Source organism: Lycorma delicatula, chromosome 4, assembly GCF_047948215.1.
Source record: "Lycorma delicatula isolate Av1 chromosome 4, ASM4794821v1, whole genome shotgun sequence".
In the NCBI taxonomy this organism is placed as follows: domain Eukaryota; kingdom Metazoa; phylum Arthropoda; class Insecta; order Hemiptera; family Fulgoridae; genus Lycorma; species Lycorma delicatula.
The window spans coordinates 27,558,161-27,579,924 of NC_134458.1; the positions used below are offsets into that span (position 1 = coordinate 27,558,161).

The 21,764-nt window shown below is 28.1% G+C and overlaps 1 protein-coding gene across 3 annotated transcripts in view; it reads left to right on the top strand.

Moving 5' to 3' along the window:
- Window positions 1-6,939, top strand: part of LOC142323222 (N-acetylglucosamine-6-sulfatase-like) — a 57,384-nt gene extending 50,445 nt beyond the window's left edge. For all 3 annotated transcript variants that reach the window (XM_075362579.1, XM_075362581.1, XM_075362580.1), the window contains one exon: window positions 3,401-6,939. In XM_075362579.1, coding sequence (XP_075218694.1) covers window positions 3,401-3,547 — 147 coding nt within the window. In that variant the 3' untranslated portion in view covers window positions 3,548-6,939. The remainder of the gene's footprint in view (window positions 1-3,400) is intronic.
- The last annotated feature ends 14,825 nt before the right edge of the window (window positions 6,940-21,764 follow it).

Genomic DNA, 21,764 nt, shown 5'->3' on the forward strand with positions numbered 1-21,764 from the left:
CCAAATTATGGTCGCTATCAATGTCTGCTCCAGGGTAAGTTTTGCAGTCAACGAGTTGATTTCTAAATCTTTGCTTAACCATGATATAATCTATCTGATACCTTCCAGTATCGCCTGGCTTTTTCCAAGTGTATATTCTTCTATTATGATTTTTAAATTGGGTGTTGGCAATTACTAAATTATACTTCGTGCAAAACTCTATAAGTCGGTCCCCTCTTTCATTCCTTTTGCCCAGCCCGTATTCACCCACTATATTTCCTTCCTTGCCTTTTCCAATGCTTGCATTCCAATCTCCAACTATTATTAAATTTTCATCTCCCTTTACGTGTTTAATTGCTTCATCAATCTCTTCGTATACACACTCTACCTCATCATCATCATGGGCGCTTGTAGGCATATAAACGTTAACAATCGTTGTCGGTTTAGGTTTTGATTTTATCCTTATTACAATGATTCTATCGCTATGCGTTTTGAAATACTCCACTCTCCTCCCTATCTTCTTGTTCATCACGAAACCTACTCCTGCCTGCCCATTATTTGACGCTGAGTTAATTACTCTAAAATCACCTGACCAAAAGTCGCCTTCCTCTTCCCACCGAACCTCACTAATTCCTACTATATCCACATTCACCCTATCCATTTCCCTTTTTAAATTTTCTAGCCTACCAACCTTTTTTAAGCTTCTAACATTCCACGCTCCGACTCGTAGAATGTTATTTTTTAATTTTCTGGTGACCCCTTCCTTAGTAGTCCCCACCCGGAGATCCGAACGGGGGACTATTTTACTTCCGGAATATTTTACCAAGGAAGGCGCCTCCATTGTTGCTATGTGAAAATGCAGAGAGCCACATTTTCTTGGAAAAAAAGCAGCTGTAGTTTTCCATTGCTTTCAGCTGCGCAGTACTCAGAGGACTGAGTGATGTTGATACGGCCGTTTAAGTCATTGTGACTCACGCCCCTAACAACTACTGAAAGAGCTGCTGCCCTCTTTCAGGAATCATTCCTTAGTCTGGCTCTCAACAGATACCTCTCCGATATGGTTGCACCTTCGGTCCAGCTACTCTGTATCCCTGAGCACTCAAGCCCCCTCACCAACGGCAAGGTCTCATGATTCATAGAGGAGGCCTCATGATTCATAGAGGAGATTGGTTAAAACAAACCAGAAAGTGGCCTCCACAATCAGACTATTTCCTTTGAGGGTCAAATAAAATAATTGGTTTATTCTACACATATTGGCACACAAGAAAAACTAAGACATCATATCATTGAGGCTGCAACAACCATTACAAATAGTCCTGATGCTATAAGATTTGCTTGAGAACCATGGTTCATCGTGCTGAATACTGCATTCAACAAAATGAAGCTACATTGAACAACTTCTTTAAAAGTATATTAATATATTTTATTAATAAATTAGTATTCTGGTAATAAATAATTTAAAATAAAAGTTATATTGTTTTTCATTTTATGTGTTTAGAGATAAATAGCTAATATTTGTTTTGACAGATTTTTTAGAATCAAAGATTTTGTTTTGTTTAAAAATCTAACATTTTTCTCCCAAATTTTGTTTTGAATTATAGTAGAGTTTCTGAAACTTGTATTTATTTTCTACTGACTTTATTCATAAATTTTCTCAATATTAAATTTCCTATAAATTGTGTTAGAATTTTTTTTTATTGCTAATTAACAAAGTTAATTTAAGGCAAACCTTAAGTGTTTTTTACTCTAATTTTTAGGTCTTTGCAGCAGTTTTCTTGTAAACTACTATATTTACAGTTTTAAGATTGTTTTATTATATTTTTAGGTCATAAAACTACCATGTTTGCTCCCCCAAGAATTTCAGAATGGCTTTACTTCACCCTCGGTGAAGAAATTAGGGCAAAATGTTTTGCTAGCCATAATTAAAAAATTTGGCATTACCAGATACATATTTTGTTATATTAATGTCCAAAATGAATTGTCATTCAGTTTTGAATCTCCTGTTTTTGACATTTTATTTTAGAAATGTTCTTTTATTTATTGCAATCTGACAACCTAATAATTAAAAGTAATACTTGTATAAACCACTGACAGTACCAGATCTCAAAAAGTTTAAAATACTTGATAAATCAATTTTTAATAAAGATTATTGACTTGCATGTCCTTGTTTACTTCCAATCAATTGTTTACATTTCATTTAATGGAAATTGGATGTCCATTAAATTTCCATGTCTGTTTAAGCCCACATAATAGTATGCAAAAATCTATTTGCTAAAGGAAGGTTTATCCTCCCTACTCTTAATCATTTGTTTAATACAAACCTTAGGTGACATGGTTAGATTTGTTAGATTATATTATACGGTAAAGCTAGTTTCTTCTTGCTCAAATTCATAATTACCTGATGATGGTCTAATGAATTACCTGGTTTAACAAATTCACCCACATTGCTAACCCACATAATGAGAAATGATTTTAATCAGTTGAAGAAGAAAATCTTGAATGATGCTTATTATAAATAAATTAATGATTTGAATTTGGAAAAATAATTTAGAACAAGTCATAAAAAAGGTGGTTCATTGTGAGATTTAGTTATTTTTCTTAAAGTAAACTAAATGACTTTTATCATTAATGATATTAATCATTTTTATGTGAAACAATTAGTAATTTATTTATGGTATAAATTAAAAAAAAAACTAACTTTAATTTATTAAAAATAAACCCCTCTACCAAATTTAGTAAATACAAATGTTTTTAATAACTTAAATCAAAATATTTTTAGTTGCTCTGTTGGCTATCTTCAATAATTGGTTCTGGTTCTGCTGTTCTCACCCTGGTGTAAACAGTGGCAGTTTTTTTTTAATTAGGCAGACATGTATTTAGAATTTGGTCAAAAAGCATGCTGGATTTTAAGATATTGTTGTTATGCATATATATTTTTCATTACATTTAAGATACATCTATAATATAGGTGCTAACATTTACTACTGGTTACCTTGTAAATGCAAGCATATTTCCATAGACAATGAGAATAACCTAGACATTCTACACTTACACAAAAAAAAAATATATTATCACTTTAAAATCGTCAAATCTACAAATAAATAAAAACACACAATAGACTAAATTAATGAATATAATTCAAATTTAACTACTCTAAATACATGTTTTCGAAACTAAAAAAAAAACTTTTCTAAATACATGTTGCTGAACTCAAAAAAAACCAGTAGTAATGACATCAACTGACACCAGTATGTGAACAGTAACACCAGTCAGTGAAGAACAGACTGAAAACATTTGAAGATATTATAGAATGTATTATTCATAAGTCTGGTTCAGTTTATTGTTTCAAAAGTTAATATTTAAAAATAATAATTTTCATCACTGATCATAACGGCAAAATTTCTTATTTTTTTTGTTTCAGTATTTCAGAGAGTACTACAATTTAGTGCATGATCCATATGAACTGAATAATACAATAAATTATCTTAATGAAGAAACCAAAAAAGGATTACATTCAACTCTACAGCAGCTGAATAAATGTAAAGGGTCATTTTGTGTTATAAAATAAAAAATACATAGAATAGTTCATATAAGTACAGTAGTAGTTATCACTTATTATAGCAATTAAATAGAAGCTAGCTACTTAATGTGATTAACATGACTTCTGTTTCAATCGCTTCAGATTTAAAGAATAAATGACAGGTTGTTAATAAATTCTTTGTTACTGTAATTCAAATGTACAATTCATTATTACTAAAAACTAATATACCATCAATTTTATTTAAAAAACAAAAATCTGCCATTTAAATCAGTCATGCATATAGGTAGAAATTAGTCATACATATATAATTACAAATTTTTTAAAGTAAATTTATATTCTATCAAAACAATGAATTCTGATAACTCTATTTTTTTAATCATAAATAATTCGCTTTAAATGTATGGAAATTGTTCTTCAAGCACATCATTTCAGTGCTTTGTGCATCATTTTAGTGCTCATTATTTAGCTTCTTCAGTGCGAAGCGAGTTAATACCAGGTCCATGACCTTTGTGAACTGCCATTTGTATTATGTACCTACATTTACAAGGCCAGAATGTAATGTTAATTAAAATGTTACAGTTAATGTTTGCCATAAGAGAGGACCAAGAAATATGTATTTGTTGAAATTTAACTGGTATGATTAAGCTTCCATCTACTGATCTTTTACGTGAAAAAAATGTGAAATAAACAAAAACACTAGAATTATACTATTTTTTTAAAAAAGACTAACAGCTCTCAAAAAGTTCAGTTTGATAATAAAATAAAAGCAATATGAAAAATAAACTGATAATAATAGTCATGAATCTAACACTATGAACTTCTGGCACATGTATAAATCCAACTAAATTCCAAAAAATGAAGTATGGGATCTTTTATATTAGTTTTTCCTTTTCTGTATCATGACAATAATATTTTCCTGTACAAACCAGGCTGAACGTAGGAAAGTAACACAATTACATTTGACCATTTTATTTTTAATTATATCTACTAGTTGATATTTTTAAAAGTGATAAGCATATGAAATCTACTTTTTTTAACTTTGTGCTAGTACAAAAACTTATATGAAAAATTATAATTTCATTAAGTACTTAACATTTTCCTCTTGTACTGAGGGTATTTTAACTGAACATCGGGATTTTTAACAAAAAAAACTGTTTTGAAGATTGCAACAAACTTGTTATTAAAAGCAACCAATTTCTAAATCTGCTCTTTTAACTGTATTTTAACTAACTGTTTTAGGACAAAGTATGAAGTTTCAAGAAAAAAATAAAGATATCAAATTAAAAAAGTTAATATAAAAGACAGATGGCTTGAAAATTGAGTGTAAATCACAATTTATTTTAATTTTGGCTTAAGAAACCAAAAGGTAGAATCTTTCTGAGGTAACAGTCTCCTAGTGAGTTTTTCAATCGCTTCTTGTTAGTCATCTAAAATTTTGTGTATTTGTTCTAAGTTTAAAATAGAATTTGATACAGGTATGCTGTTCTCTCAAAATTGGTCACTGTGAAATTACAATCACAAACATGACAATGGAAAGCTGTCTGTTAACTGCTTTACCGTACATCTATATTTAAAGATGAAATTTTATATTACGTTCATCAAATATGAGAAATATTTTTCTCAAGTATATAAAAATGCCTGAGAAAAAAAAATATAAAAAGCATAAAAATTTTGTATATGCTTTACACCTGGGCATCTGATACATCCTGATGACACGATGTCATAATTTTCTGTAGAGAGGAAGAGAAATATAATAAAATACATAACTATTTAAATAAATAAAAGATTACTACCTAGTCGTTGGTTGAAATATAAAAAATAAGAAACAACTTCATAAAGTAGTAAATGCAGTGCCTGTGTTAGAAAAATGTAACTAATCCTGACCTTTGTCACTAGTTATCTCCCAAAGAACAATTCATGCCAAAGACCTAAAAAAGCTGTAAGACAAAATATAATTTCATACTATTGGAACATTTTTCAGAGGGAAATTTCTTAATACCTAAAGTTGTAAAGGAAACATAGGGTTATGGTCATCCAGTGTAGCTGTACCATGTATTCTACCAGTGCAAAAGGGAAATTTTGAAACTGACAGTTTATTTAATATAATTATAAAATGAATTTGTGTCTAAATACTGGCTATATTTTACCCTTAACAATATATGCAAAGGTTGAACGAATAACAATAGACTAAAATAACCTGTCTACCACACAATTTCTCCTTTGCCCCAGTAGAATATCTAGTACAGGCCCACCGCATGACCAACACCTTAAAGTATGTAAATCACAAAGATAGATAATGAACATATAATTATAAACATTCACATTTATTATTATTTTTTTATTATATAAAAAAAACATAATACAAAAACATAATTCAAATGAACTGAACAAAGTAGCTACGTTTCAATAGAAAATCACTTCATTGTATTCATGATGTTCAACAACAATTTAAAGAGGCATACTTTCTGTAAGGCACTGTGCCAATCTACTTCTTTAATTTTTTTTTTTTTTTTTTTATTTTAATAAATGGAAATAAATCATCAGATGATTGTTAAACCAGGATTTTTCAATTTACCAAAAGTCATTGCTTAAAAAGGAATACATATATGCAAATTCAAACTTCAAATTTTTTTTGTTTATTACAGACAAAAGATGAACAAAGTCAATTTCAATAATACAATAGAAGTTTTCACAATTTTTTAATACAGATATTTATTACAGTAAGAAAAATACTATTCATGATTAAAGATATTTAGGACACTTACAAAATATTTGGCACTTCTGGATAATTATACGACACAAGACCTTTAAATTTTACCTATCCATAAACAAAGTATACATACACTAAGAAATAAAACAATTATTATATTTTTTAACAATTCACATTCACTAACATCACACATGGTTAAATTTTATACATTTTATTAAAAAAAAACTTAACAATTATACTAATTATATGTAAGTTAACAAGTAATATTGAAAGAAGCAATAAATAATTATAAAATATGTATCACAATTTCATTGTTAAAAATTTATTTTTTCTGAAATAAAAAAGCCATTAAAAAAAAAATCATTCATTTATTAAAACACAAGTAAAAAGGATGTGTATGTTTAAACTAAGTACGTAAAGTTGCTGCACATAAGTGAAAACCAATCATCTAAGTAATCCACATGTATATAAAGCTCCTATATTTAAAAAAAAGAAAGAAAAAAAACAGTAAACTGTCTTAAGGCACAATATGCCACCAGGGTTAACTGCCATTATGTATTCCTACATAAATAATAAATATTAATATTAAAAAATTTGCTTAATTAATTAAGAAACAATAAATTTTGCAGTTGTTCTTTCTGATTTTTTTTTCTTTTCACATTTCAACACTTCTAGCATTTCTAGGCTAAATAATTTAAATGTGGCTAACCCTGTTGGTAACAAAACTGTTGTCAATAACAAAAAGAATATTAGCACCAAGAATTATATTATTCCGCAGCTCTACAGCTGAAAAGCAGAATAAGAAATTAGCTGAAATTTATCAAAGAAAATTTATGACAAAAAGTAGATAAAACAAACAAGTGTTTATTAACAAGTTAAACATAATAATGTAACAAAAACTTTATGAATAAAAAATGAACAAAAACACTACTATATTTTTTGTATTGTATTTAAATAATCTTAATTTAATCTTTTACTCTTCTTAGAAAATTGAAACAATAATTCATAAGAAAAAATGAAAGAGCACTGAGCCTCTTGGGAAAAATTGTTTTTTATTCTTTTCATAAGGTAGAACACAATTTAAAATAGTTAAAAAATCATAATACAGTGAAACCTCTTAAAAATGGAAATATTCTCAAAACATACGGTTTCCCAAGTCCTGATTTATTTTAATAGAAATTAATATCTTCAAGGCGGAAAACTCAGTAATATGAAAAGAAAAATGGATTTTACTTTAAATTTCACATGTTGAATTTATCCCATAAGATGGAAAGGAAAGAGAATAGCCTGTAATAAAATAAAGTGATTTAAAAAACAGTTTGTACACAAACCACAATTTATAAATAATAATTCCTGTAGATGACTGATTGTTGTTTAGGAAAAAATAAGCCCATTTATGGATCCAACTTCCGGCCTATAAGCTGACGGCAGCGGGCAACACCTTATGTAAACAATCCATGTACTGTAATTAACAAGTTAATAGTTTCTTAGATTTCTATACATATCAATTAAAATAATTTTTTCAGTGTTGTGAACACTGTGATTGGAAGCTCTAATAGTTTTTGTTTTGTCATGAGCATTTATTGTTGTTCACTTTCACATTTTGCTTGTTTGATAACTGCATAATTTTAATACAGTACTTGATTATTTAAAAAATTTTTAGAAAATAATTTTATTTTAGAATCAGTGTTAGTTCATGTTGTGTTTTAGACTAAGTGTATTTTTTATTTTTTGAGTGTAACTTTCAAGTGAAATATAAGTTGGAAGATAGAATAAGTGTCTTACATTTGTAAAATGCCTGTGAATGAAAACAGTTCTCAGTACCACTCTGGTAAGACAAAATTTATACATATAGTAAATAGTATAATAGTTATTCTCTAAAAATAACCTATTTCAGTTTTACAATTTTTAAAAACTAGCAAATTATGTAGTCTATATACAGTACATAAGTTTCCAGAGTATTCCTTACGTATATCGTCATTTAACTTCATTCTACAGGACCTCATTTTAAATTAGATCAATTTTTAATGAAACTCTGCAATACAGAAACCTCTTCAAAACGGATTTCTTACTCGGTCCTGTTTTGGGGAGGTTTTACTGTACTTAAATTCTGTAAACAGTTTTAAAATTAAAAAGGTTTCAAAAATGCAGTATTTTAATTTTTATTAATTAAGGAGTAGGAGGTATGAGTACATAAGCAAGAAGGGCTGAATTTTCTATTGTTTTTTTTTTCTGAAGGTAAAACACATTTATAAAAAAATTGTTAGTACGGCATGGACATGTTTATGCAAATGAATGCTTAATTTAGAGGGAAGCTAATGGTTTCAGTAGAAGCTAATGGAGAGCCAAGGGGGCTTGAACCTTTCAATCTCCTATATGGTTTTTCAATTTTTTTTAAAGGCACAATAGATTTTGAAAAATAAAAATTTGAATATCACAATATTTCAATTTTTTACAGGAGGCAAATCGAGGGTGTTTGTGGGAGTTTAAGATCTTTTCGGTCCTACTGATGGTATACTGCTAGTCCCATAGAATCAGATACCAAAGTTTGGTGGATATGTGAAACAGTTTTCTCACAACTGAACAAATTTCATTTTCTATCTAAATATAATGAAGGGGTACCAAATGGATGAAATTGGAGAGTAAATAAAAAGATACATAATTATTGTATATTCTTTGAAATCAGGAAAGATTAGACTGAAACATAGGAATTTTTCATATCGGTTCGTTTGTTTTTATGATTACCCCCGGACAAACGCATGTGTTTACTATAAGAGTATCTTTAGTATCAAATGATACTAAATGATTTTCTGACTAGAAAAATTCACTTCAGAAATCCAAGATTTTCTCAGTCACTGTCAATCTCACAGTACACTTCGTATTAAATAGTGTCAGATTAAGAAATAAATTAATCATTAGATCATTTAAGCAGTTTAAGTTCCACACTGTTGCAAATGATGAAGTATTACAACGTTATGAAAGTTAATAGACGATATATATAACAAAAATTGTTAGCGGTAAATTTTTCAGTTAAAATTTTTATTTAAGGTATTCCTGAATTTCTGAAACCGGTCTCATTATTAATCCAATATGGTAGCAGATTTTAATAGTTTGAAATGAGAAAAAAATTACCATAAATACAAATGATCAATCTCTAAATAAAAATAAACTGAAAAAGAAAGTAAAAAAAAAAAATTATTGTCACATAAACATGATGGGGAAAGTTCATTTAATTTATAAGAGAAAAAAATATATTTTTAAAGGTGTCTGACATTTTATTGTGCATTAAAAAAACATGACTCGCTCACTCACATTAACATTAAGCATTTCACATAAGTAACAAATTAATCTTTATATGTTCCTAAGTTACTTAATTTCACTATCTAGATTATTAAATAACTAGGATAATAAACATTCAAAACTAAAATAGTACAATATTCTAACATAAACTTGATTTCTGATTTAAACATAAAAAAAATTCAGAAATAACTTTTTGCACCAGTCTCAATTCACTTTTCTGTTTCTTTTCTTTTATAAAATAATGAAATCATAATTAACTAAGCAGAACTTTGTGATACTATTCAGGTATAAAATATCTATAACATCAACGAATACCTGAAATATGAAATGGTGGATAAATTTATTCTTTATGATCTTCAATTAATCAAATTTTGCAATAATTTTTTTTTTTTAATGAAGCATTATTATATAAAAATTTAACTTTCCAACAATTACTAGCATATTCAGGCTTCTTAGACAATCACCTAGGTGAAAAACATAGGGTGAAGAATAATAGTTAAAGTAATACAGTGGATAAAAAATAATTTAATCCTACAATTTTATTTCATAAAATTTCATGTGATTACTGATGAAATCAAAACAAAAAAAAACATTGTTCTATATAAATAATAAACAATCTATTTATGCTATAAACATACATAAAATACAATAAGTCAGCAGAAATTACAATTCTGATCTAACATTCAGATTTATAATCTCTACACAGAAAAGAAATCATCTGTAACTTAATATGGCACCAAAGAAGCATTGACAGTGGGTTTAAAACTGGACTCTCAATATTAACATTTATTCTTGGTAGTTAATATTTACTCGTAAATTTAATAAATAACAAAACTTCTGTGCATAATAAATCAATCTGAAATGACTAGGTTCATACTAATTTAAAATATATTCAATAAAACTACAATATCTTCATCACACTGAAAAAGCTCAAAATTAGTTATTATTTTAACTACAGTATTATAGATATAATACTGTAGATATATAATACTGGTTTTTTTTTTTTTTTTTTTTTTTTTTTTTTTTTTTTTTAACCGATAGCCAAACAGTATCTTATTCTAAAAAAAAATCCTTTTTCTTGAAGGAAATTCTTTAATCTAATTTCAAAACTGTGTCAATTTAAAATGTGGTATATCATTCATGTGGCATTTTAAAAAATGAAAGAATGTGAAGTTAGTAGTTGTTAGGAGTCAGAAATGTCTGCAGCAGCTTTTTCCACATATTCATTACAAATTTAGTGAGCTACAAGAATTCAAACCTTCAAAATTAATTTCTTACAGTATATTATTGGAAAGTTGAAGGAAAATACGAGAGAAGTAGTTGGCAGACGAGTTATAGGAATGACAATATGAATAGAGAATCATGCCAGGGATTTTTTGTGGATAAGAATCAGGAATGGAAGCTATGGCATTCACAAAAGGGGTTTTAAAGACAATTTAAAACCGCAACCAGGAAATTTTTATCTAGTACAAAAATGAAAGAATAAGCTTCAAGTATGTTCCATATGAAAAAGTTATACGGTAATGATCGCATTATTTTGTCACGCTTAATGATTATTTTTAAATTAAATTTATTCAACTTTTTTTAATTTTCTGACTAAAACTGACACATTGCTTCATAATGCAGCTAGCTATAATCCTTAGTTAAATTTTTTACTTGATTATAACATTAAGTTGATTTTTTATAAAAACAATTCTGTGGGTTTCACAGGGTGTGACTGGAAAGTTTCAAGACTTAGCTTGTATGATGGATCTCCTTCAAAGTAGTCCCCTTCTGACTAATCGCACAAGACTCCAATGTTTTTCCACTTTTGGAACCATTCCTGGAAACTTTCTTTCTTAAGAGTATTAAGAACCCTCCAACACTTGCCTCGAGTCAAATCAGTTCTCTTTCAGTGAAAATTTTAATTTAGGAAAAAGAACAAATTCAGCAGGGGTCAAATCAGGGGAATATGATAAGTGTCGAACTTGGACCCTTCTACTGCGATGATTGTGTGTTTGTTTCTGGGTCATACCCATAAACCCGTGATTCATCACCTGTAATTACCTTATTTGACAAATCTGAGTCAGTTTCGACTCTATTAATCAATTCTTGGAACACCTCAAGTTGGTACTATTTCTGTTGGTCTGATAACAATTTCGGAATCAATTTTGCAAACGCTCAAAACACGTTCAAATCTTGTTAAAACTGACTGAACTGCGTATAAATTTAAATTCAGTTCACAATGTTTATGTTAGTTTTTGAATTGGAAGGCCGGCTGGACTGGGGGGGTCATCTTCGACTGATTCATGGACATCTTTGAATCTGCTGAACCAGATAAAAACATTTGGCCACCTTAAACATTTATCACCAAAAGTTGCTTTTAAGAGTTTATAAATCTCCAAAGCTGATTTCCTGTTTTTCAAACAAAATTTGACACTAACACGTTCTGTTTTTTCATTCAATTTGCAAAATCAATAATCCCCCAAGATCTGAAAACATGTCTTCATTCACCAGGATGTCACTATCTACCGAACAAAGATATCACACGGTTATCTTTTCAGGGGCGTTCAAAGACAAAACAAGCCTCACCTTCCACACCCATGGGCACACCTACCCTCTCTTATTGAGCAAAGGCAGCACATGCCTTAAAGCATTCCAATCACACCTCATAAAAATGTAATGATACAAAGATAACAATAAAAAAAAATTTTCCTTAATTTGCAATGAAAAGATATCAACTTAATTTTATACATATAAATGTGGATCTTCACAAAACATTTCAAAAACAAAATTTTTTATTAAATCTTTACTACTACAATTAATAGACATATTTTAATAAGTGAAAAACTAATTAAAAATTCTAATTACCTTCAAAATTTCATCTGAAAGAACATTATATTCAACTCTTGCAATAACAGATTTATTCAGTGATCAAAAAATGTCAAACAAAAGAAATTTCTTAAAAGCAGGTAGTTATTTTACACATGATCAAACCACAAAAATGGGAACAAATTGAGGTAATGAGTTTTTAATTGTTTTTGTGCAAAGATATCATGAAATAGGTACTTTCTCAATAATTTACTGATGAAACTTCTATTGTTTTTATGTAGATAGGGATTGCTAAGACATATTACTAGTTATGTAATGAAATAAACATAATGGTCTTATTGAAACTGTTGCAGGAAAATCCCAATCTCAAACAACTTAGATTTCCAACTACAAAAAGGAATTAACTACTTTGAGATATCAGTGTTGTTCTTCCATGATCTTTCAACTTGAATTAGAATAATTTTAATTATTTCATTAAAAATTAAAAACCGATTCTTCTTTCTCATTAAATTGTTAGATTAAGATCTGAGCTTTTGAAATGTTGCTTTATCAGGGTTTTTATTTATTCTTCTTGGAAAATATTATTTTTAATTTAGTTTGTTTGTACTGGGTCAATCCATTTGAAGTATACCAAAAAAACATAAGCTGGTCGCTTGACCAATTAAAAAAAAAAAGAACTTACCCTACATGTTTCAGGGCCTTAAAACTATTTTTTTTTAATTTTTTTATTTTAGCAGTTTACCTATGGTGGCCGTTTTTGTTATGGTGCACACACCTATTTTTGTGATTGTAAGGATTTACAGAAAAAAATCATAACTAAAAAACTATTGGTCCTGGAAGGATGAAACAAAAAGTAATTTTATCCATATAAATACATGATGCAGAATAATATAACATTAATATTGGAAAGTCCAGTTATGTTCTATAATTTTATGTCATATGGTAAAATAAAATTTATCTAAAACAATATACAAACAAAATATATATAATAAAACTTTATTAATTGTAAAATAATGTTATGATGACTAGCAAACTAACATTATAACCACTGTATGGAACAGATTACAATTTTTTTTTATCAAGCCTTTATTAAACCTGAACCAGATGTCACATAATGAATTAAGATTTAGTAATACATATTGTACAATAAAAATTACTTTAACCTTCAATATTTCCTTCTTTGAAGTAATAAAATAATATTGTTTAATATTATGTTAACAATACCAAAATCAAAAATACTTTGGCCATATAATTTGATAACAAATTTATAAGTTTTCTTCATACACAAACACATGTGCATGCTTGTGCATACACACACACACACACATATATATATATATATATATACACACACACACTGACATTAATCTAGACTATCATATATACAAAATATAATATCACAGAAAGTTTTTAGAGATTAAAAATATTTCTCTACAGCAATGAAATATATCTGTATATCTGCATACATATCCATTAGCAAAAAATTTAAATGATTTAGTTTATAAATAATTATATTTTACATTACATAATTTACCATGTACCAATAAGCTAGTAAATCAATCCTACTCTATTTATATATATATATATATATATATATATATATATATATATATATATATATACAAACACAATTTAAGAACTTAGCAAAATTTTTAGAATAGAAATAAAAATAAAACAGTTACTACTTCAAAAAAAAAAAATATATATATATATAATAGTAACATTAAGTAAAACAATAATTGTAATAATAAAAACATTATATACTAATAAAACACTATATTACAGTTTACTGTTGATTAATTAAATGTATGCTAATTTTATCATTAAAATTTCATATTTTTATTTTTTTAAACAATATTAAAAACCAATGTAATAACATAACAAAAAAATAAATAAGAAACTATAACATGACTATCAGATAAAATCTAAATTAATGTTAAAATTATTTAAAATCAAATGACAATACACAATAATATAAAAATATTGATACAAAACCAAATTTCTGATTAAAATCATGAACACAGTTGTATGTTAAAGATAAACTAAGAATTACTTGTCGTTATAGCTTTATGAGAGAAAAATTTCCAGTAGAGAAAATTATAAATTAGGGTTGGATATGAAACTTAAGAATCGTATACATACGAGCCTTACTGTTATAAACTAAATGGTTTAGACCAGTAATTTCCAACCAATCAAACATGGAACTTTTTTTTTTTTTTGTTTTATTTGGAGTAAAAAAGAAGATGATATATTTATATACAATTAATAAAAGAATAAACATGGTCAAATGATCAGCAGTGCTGGGAAAGGTACTCAAGAAGTGATGTAAACAAATTATTATCAAAATGAACAAATAATGAGTATAGGAACTACAATTAAATATGAAATGTAATTTGATATTAATAACGTTACAGAAAGATAGGTATTGCTTTCAATAAAAAAAACCACATCCTCATTGAATAATTCTGTTACAAATATAAATATAATTTTCAGTAGCTGGATTACTATTTCTTATGAGCAAAAAATTTAGAAATTATTTATAAATCAAAATACAAAGAAATTACAGTACAATTTCACTAATCTGAACTGAAATGAAAAATAAGTGATTAAAAAGGTCTGTAAACTGCATCTCTCTCTCTCTCTCTCTCTCTCTCTCTCAGAATAGGTAAAACAACATAATTCTTGGAACTTCTCAAGTAGCATTCTGAAAATTGATGGCTTTGAGGAAGTATAAAATGCCACTGGCTGAAAATGTATTCAACAAACCAGCTTCTACAGATAATTGAAGTTACATAATACTAGGTGCAATTTCACTGCATTCTGCAGGCATTTAATAGCAGCTAATTATCATATTAATAGATTAAAAAAAAATTATTTAAAATAAAAGCATTTTTTACTTATCTACATTAAACAATATCTACAACTTTCAACAATGATTTTAACCTATTTGAAAATTTTGCTTTGTTAGTAGGAAGTCTTCATAAATCCCATTGTTATGAGACTGTGTGGATTTAAGTGTTTAACAGCTATTTTATGAACCACCAATGTACACAGAAAAATAATATGTAATTATCAGTAGTACAATGTAATCCTCTGCGTATTGGTGCTAACATTTTATGAAAGTGCACATGCACGTATGTGTATGTATGCATATATATATAAAACTTTTTGAAAATTCAAATAATTCATCAGCATATTGACCATGTGCTAATTAAATTCAAAAAACAACTTAACCACCACACAAATTAAAAAACCTAAAAAAACTAATACCAAAAGTCGACTTTTGCAGGATCCCACATCATCACTATACTATTATAGTTTGTTGCTACAATTTTTGTTGTAGTGTTTTCTAAATTTTAAGTTTTTATTTCTTTTTTTGTGATTTGTTGATGTAATTATAGAATTATATACCAACTGATGATGCAGGATCCCACAAAAGTCGACTATTGATTTTAGTTTTTTTTTCATTGCTGAGTTTGGTGGTTGTGTTGTTTTATGAAAAAAAATATATGTATATACATACACAAACATACACGTGTAGGTTAGGCACATACATTAGACAGTAATATATATATAATCTATATAGTATGTAACATCTTTCACTTCTCAAACCATTAATTTTAACAATCTTATCTAACAACTTATTTTCATTTCAACAATCTTAATTTTATTTTTGTTAGTTTGCTTTTGCTTCAACATACAATTATGAGATGCAACTATACTGGTTAACCCAAAACCAGGTCTTTTTGAAAATTCAATGGTTAAAATAGATAATGATGGCTTTAACAGTTTCAAGGAAGAGAGAAAGAAATAATTACAAAGCAAGAAAAACATAACATGGAAAACAAAAGAAAATCAAGGAAATAATCAGAAATACAATTGAAAAAATGAGCTATACACTTAAAAAACATCATAATCAAATGTATATAAACAAATTATGCCAATAAAATAAAGACTGTAGAAAAAAGTGCGGAGATACGATATTCCCATATTTTATATTATGACTGCCACTGTCTTGGCAAATGAATATCTATTTTTTTTGTATAAAGACAAGACTCATAAAGCTGAAATATTCTTTTTTTACATAATAAAATAATCATTTTATTTTGGTGATAAAAAATGACATTTTTTGGTATATATGTACATTTCTTTTTAACAAATTCATTTACAAATATCTAATACTAAATGCATACTATTTTTTTTTAATTTTATTTTTATTTTGTGTTCTGCTCTTCAAATTTAGAATATTATTTCTGTTCATTCATGATAACTTTATTTTCAAGTTCTTTAACATTTTAAATTGGATTTAACTATTTCAAAATTGTGCTTCGTCAATAGCAAGTCTTTATAGATCTCACTGTTAAGAGACTGTGAGGACTTATGTTTATACAGCATAAATGGTCTCACCAAACAACAATAACATAGTTACACCTGTAAACAAATTATCTTAGGCATTTGGTATTGTGTCACCAAAATGCTTAGGTAAATTTGTTTCAAGAGTTCCCTTCTTCTTCTGCAGAAAAAAAAGGATTTCACAAATTTTTACTTGATTTTTTTTAGACTTATTTAGAAATCATACAGTTGTTATATTGTTTGTCACTCACTGAAGGTAGTCAATCTCTTTATGGTGTACGGTCACTGATATCAGAATATGTTTGTTTACAGATTAAAGTAACAAGTTTTTTCTTTAAATTTGTAACCACAGTAAATTGGGTAACTTAAGTTTCACAAGTATTAACATATAACAGCTTATTAACAAATAAACAGATAGCAAGTTTTGTCTATCACAGCTAGCCTTTTTGGTGATAATTTGTTCCGAGTGACTATTAAATATTACAAATTTAACAATTTTATTTTTAATGAAATGGTATTTATGAAACAACTATGTTGAAAAAATGCAAGATTTAAGTTAAAATCTGAGCAGTGGCGATTTCTGGACATGTAAACCTAGCAGTTACAGTTTAATAGATTTTAATATCCTATCCTTCTACCACAATGAAACAAATGATAATAATTGTTGTCGGTCCACAATTAATATAAGCTACAATGTTAAAACAGCCAATGATAAAACATCTAATCAGTTACACTATATTTTTTTTTAGTAACTGACATGACAACATGGAAAAACATCTACTAACAAAACAACAACATAGTAACCAACTAATTATAACAACAGAATTATTTGTCTATCTGCTACTAATGTAGAGATAATGTGTCTCCTATGTTTTGATCACTCATGGAAAATCGGATGTCGAATGATTTTAATGGCATTCTGGTCGTCAATGTACATCACAGGAACAGAATTTTGATCAGTACTTCTTTCAATAACTTCTACTCAACCATACAAGTGATCTTGAAATCTCACAAGCAGCTATGACAGATGATAGGACTATACATCTTTGTAATTTACTCTTCCATATGATTGATCCACCACTGAATTTTAATAGTGTGCCACTCATAGAACATCTTGTAATTTTATCTCTAACATGATCTGCACCTCTAATGTTTTATTTTTTTAAATCTCCATTTTCTTAAATTCAATACCATTATTTAAGGTAGTTTTCAAATATCTGGCTATCGGCTTCACTAATTTAAAGCATGCTTGAGTTGGTGCATCCTGAAATCTTGAAGCTATATTAACTGCACAGGCTAAATCTGGTCTGGTTCCTGATAACAAATACATTAAACTACCAATGATTTCACGATAGCCATTTTTATCTTCTGCCAATGGTGAATCAGCTGGCATCCATCCAAGTTCAATAGGGATCATTAATGGTTTTGCATCATTCACGCCAAATTTTTCTATTTTATTTGTATATGTAGTTTGAGAAATTCTAACATAATCATGAAATTTATTAATTTTCATTCCCAAATAACAGTCTATATCCGATGAAGTAAATTCAAAACGATGAGCCAATCTGATCATAAATTCATCTACTATTTCCTACTATCCAATAACTAATCCATCATCCACATTGAAAATCAAAATCAATTTTCCATTATAAAACATAAAATAATCTGCACAACTCTCCTGTAAATTACAAGTTCCAATGTTCAATTAAACATCTATACCAACATTTCAAAGCCTGTTTTAGTCCATACAAACTTTTAAGTAATTTGCACATATGACTTGTACTGTCATTATATCCCCCTGGTTGCTGCATATATATATATATATATATATATATTTTTTTTTTCTTCTAAGGCACCATTCAAGAAAGCTGTTTGCATGTTAAACTGTTTAATACTCCAATCATGCTGAATGCCGACACCCAGAAGAGGTCTCATGATTTCCAATCTGACAAGTGGACTGAAAGTCTCAATAAAGTCATACCCTTTTCTTTAATTGAAACCCTGGCCAATAAATGATCTTTATACTGAATAGTTTCACCTCTGGAATTCACTTTTGTAAAAAAAATCCATCTAAAATCAATGAGTTTACCATGAGATGTTAACCCGCTAATTCCCAAGTCTTATTCTTGTACAATGAATTCATTCCAACATCTACTGCAGCTTTTCAGTATTTAACATCCTTTGATTTCATAGCCTCAATCATAATCTGTTGGTACGTATTTTATCAACGTAACCTTTAGGTTGTGTTGAAACGATCCATCTTGATTATTATCAATATTGTATTCCTGCTGTTCATTTTTACATTAAAATTGTAAAAAAATATATTCACTGTCTATAATTCACAGCAACTGAATTTTGAGAATTACTCTCATTGTAATGTACATAAAATTGTGAAATACTATCCATGGGTTTTCTATATTATCTTATTTATTTATTTCTATATAATTTATCATTTATATTTAGCAAATATTCTCCCTGCCATTTCACTTGAAATTTCTATTTGTCTATTTATGTTAATCTTCTTTGATTTCTATATGAAAATTCATTTCTCAGTTTTATATCCCTAGAAATACAAAAAGAGTTATTTGAGAAAAGTTAATTTTATAACCACAATCAGAACAACCAACAATATATACTCTAGTAGATTAGCATTAAATTTCTTTGGCTTCTGTTGAGGAATCCATAAAAAACATTCTGTGCCAAAAATCTGCAAGTGATGAAAACAATTTTTATTATTAAAAAATAATTCTTTGAACGATTCTCTAAGTTTTGTTGGTACAGTTCTAATTAATATATAATTTGCAGAAAGTACAATTTCACCCCATAAAAACTTTGGTAGATGAACAGCTAACTGAAGCCATAAATGTGCCATCTCACGTATAGTCAATCCTATTTTCACCTTCAGCAATTCCATTTTGTTGAGGTGTGTAGGGAACTGTAAATTAATTTTTTAGTCAAATAGTCTCAGCGTACATTATTATTTCCTTGGTATCAAATTCTCTTCCTCCATCAGTACATAATTCTTTTATAATCAATCTAGCTTGTTGTATCTTCACTAATTCAATGAAATTTTTTAATTTTTCTTTCACTTCATCCTTTTTATGTAATAGAACTCTGAAATTGGAATACCATCTTTAAAAATAAGAAAATAATGACAACTATTCAAATCATTCTCCTCCATCGGACCACATATGTCAGCAAATATCAATTCTGGTTTAGTAATTTTTCAATTTTTTCATCAAAACTAAGTCGATGATTTTTACCAAGCATATATCCTTCACATGATATGTTATGTACTTATACTGGTATTCATGATCCTTCAAAAAATTCTGCACGTGTTTATTTTGAACACCAAACTTTTCATACTAAATTTGCAGTGCATCTATAGCCTCAGATATAGCATAAGATTTTTCTTGATGAGCAACTCTCACTGCCAACCGATAAAGTTCATTATCATAATTAGAAATAGCTATAGCAATGGGGACTCCATTTCTATGGAATATCCATAATCCATAATCTGAATTGACTGGTTAATTCCCTTTAGTCCAGCATTTTTAACTGAGAACAAATTGCAAATTACATCTGGACAGTACCACACATCTTCAAAATATTGATCAGAACAATTTTGACCATTAAAAACTTTAAAATTTATACGACCAGTACAAACAGTTTTTAATTTAACTTATTGACAAGCACTATCCATTTGTTTTGATACTTCAAAAGATTCAAAGCTATCATACTAGTCACGACGATTTGTTACATGGTGTGTAGCAGCACTATCAATGTACCACTTGTCACAATGCAATTTTCCAATGTCAACTGCAACAATTAAATGCGTCATAAAATCAAAAAATGTATACATACCTCTTTCAATGTTTTCTACATTTCCTTCCATTTGATTTTCAGCAGATATCATGGCATATATTTATTTTCATCTCGACTAGGGTACAAATTTGATTATGAACCTCCCTTTCTCATTTGAAAAAACTACCAATCTTACAATGAAGTAATAAATAACCAAGTTTTCCACATAAGAAACATCACTTTTGATAATTTTGTTTCAAAATTTTTGACGGAAAGCTTTCTGTTGATTAACTAAATTTTCCTTGTTTTTTAATCTGTAAAATAGATTTTGATTTTGATATCGCTGCAGCCACATCTCACCTCTATTTGTCAATCAAAGCTTATAATTCAAACATTTCTTTTGCAACTTCACCCACGTTTTTTTCTGCTCAAGGTAAAAAGTTTACCAAGTGACACAAATACCATAAAAATTTTGGTTGAGTTTACAGCAAACCCACATTTTTTCTGCTTGAGATAAAAAGTTATGCCAAGTGACACAAATACAATCAAAATCTTCTGGTAGAGTTTGCAGCAATCGAACACATAAATCATTTTCACCTACTGGATTACCAAGTAACGGCATTTATGTTTGGATATCATCAAATTTTGCTAAATGATTCTGCACACCACCTGTAGATTCCCATGGGATATAATGAAACTGATGCCACAATATATCTATATTTTCAACAGACTGAATATCATAAACTTGATTTAATTTATCCCAGATGTCTTATGTAGTGTCACATCCAGCTACACGAAGTAATGGCTTTGTATCGAGTGATAAAAGAAGATGTTTCTTCGCTATAGCATTTGCTTTTTTCTACTTAATAAGTTTGTTTTCATAATTTTCAGTATCTGGTCCAGATTTTATAAAAGTACCACAAACTACATAACATTCTAAAATAGTTTTCATAATAATTTTTCATGTTGCCCAATTTCCTTCACCGATGAGCTTCTCATCATTCATTGTAATAGATGTATCGTTTAATAACTGCTATCATGTTGAAGGTCCATAATTAATATAAGCTATAATGTTATAAAACGTCAAACGATAAAACATCTAATCAGTTACACTATATTTTATTAACCGACATAATATAGAAAAACATCTACTAACAAAACAACATAGTAACCAACTAATTATAACAACAGAATATACATCTGAACAAATCATATGTGAATCACTAATTGATAATCAATATTTTAATATGTGTTAATTAATTAATA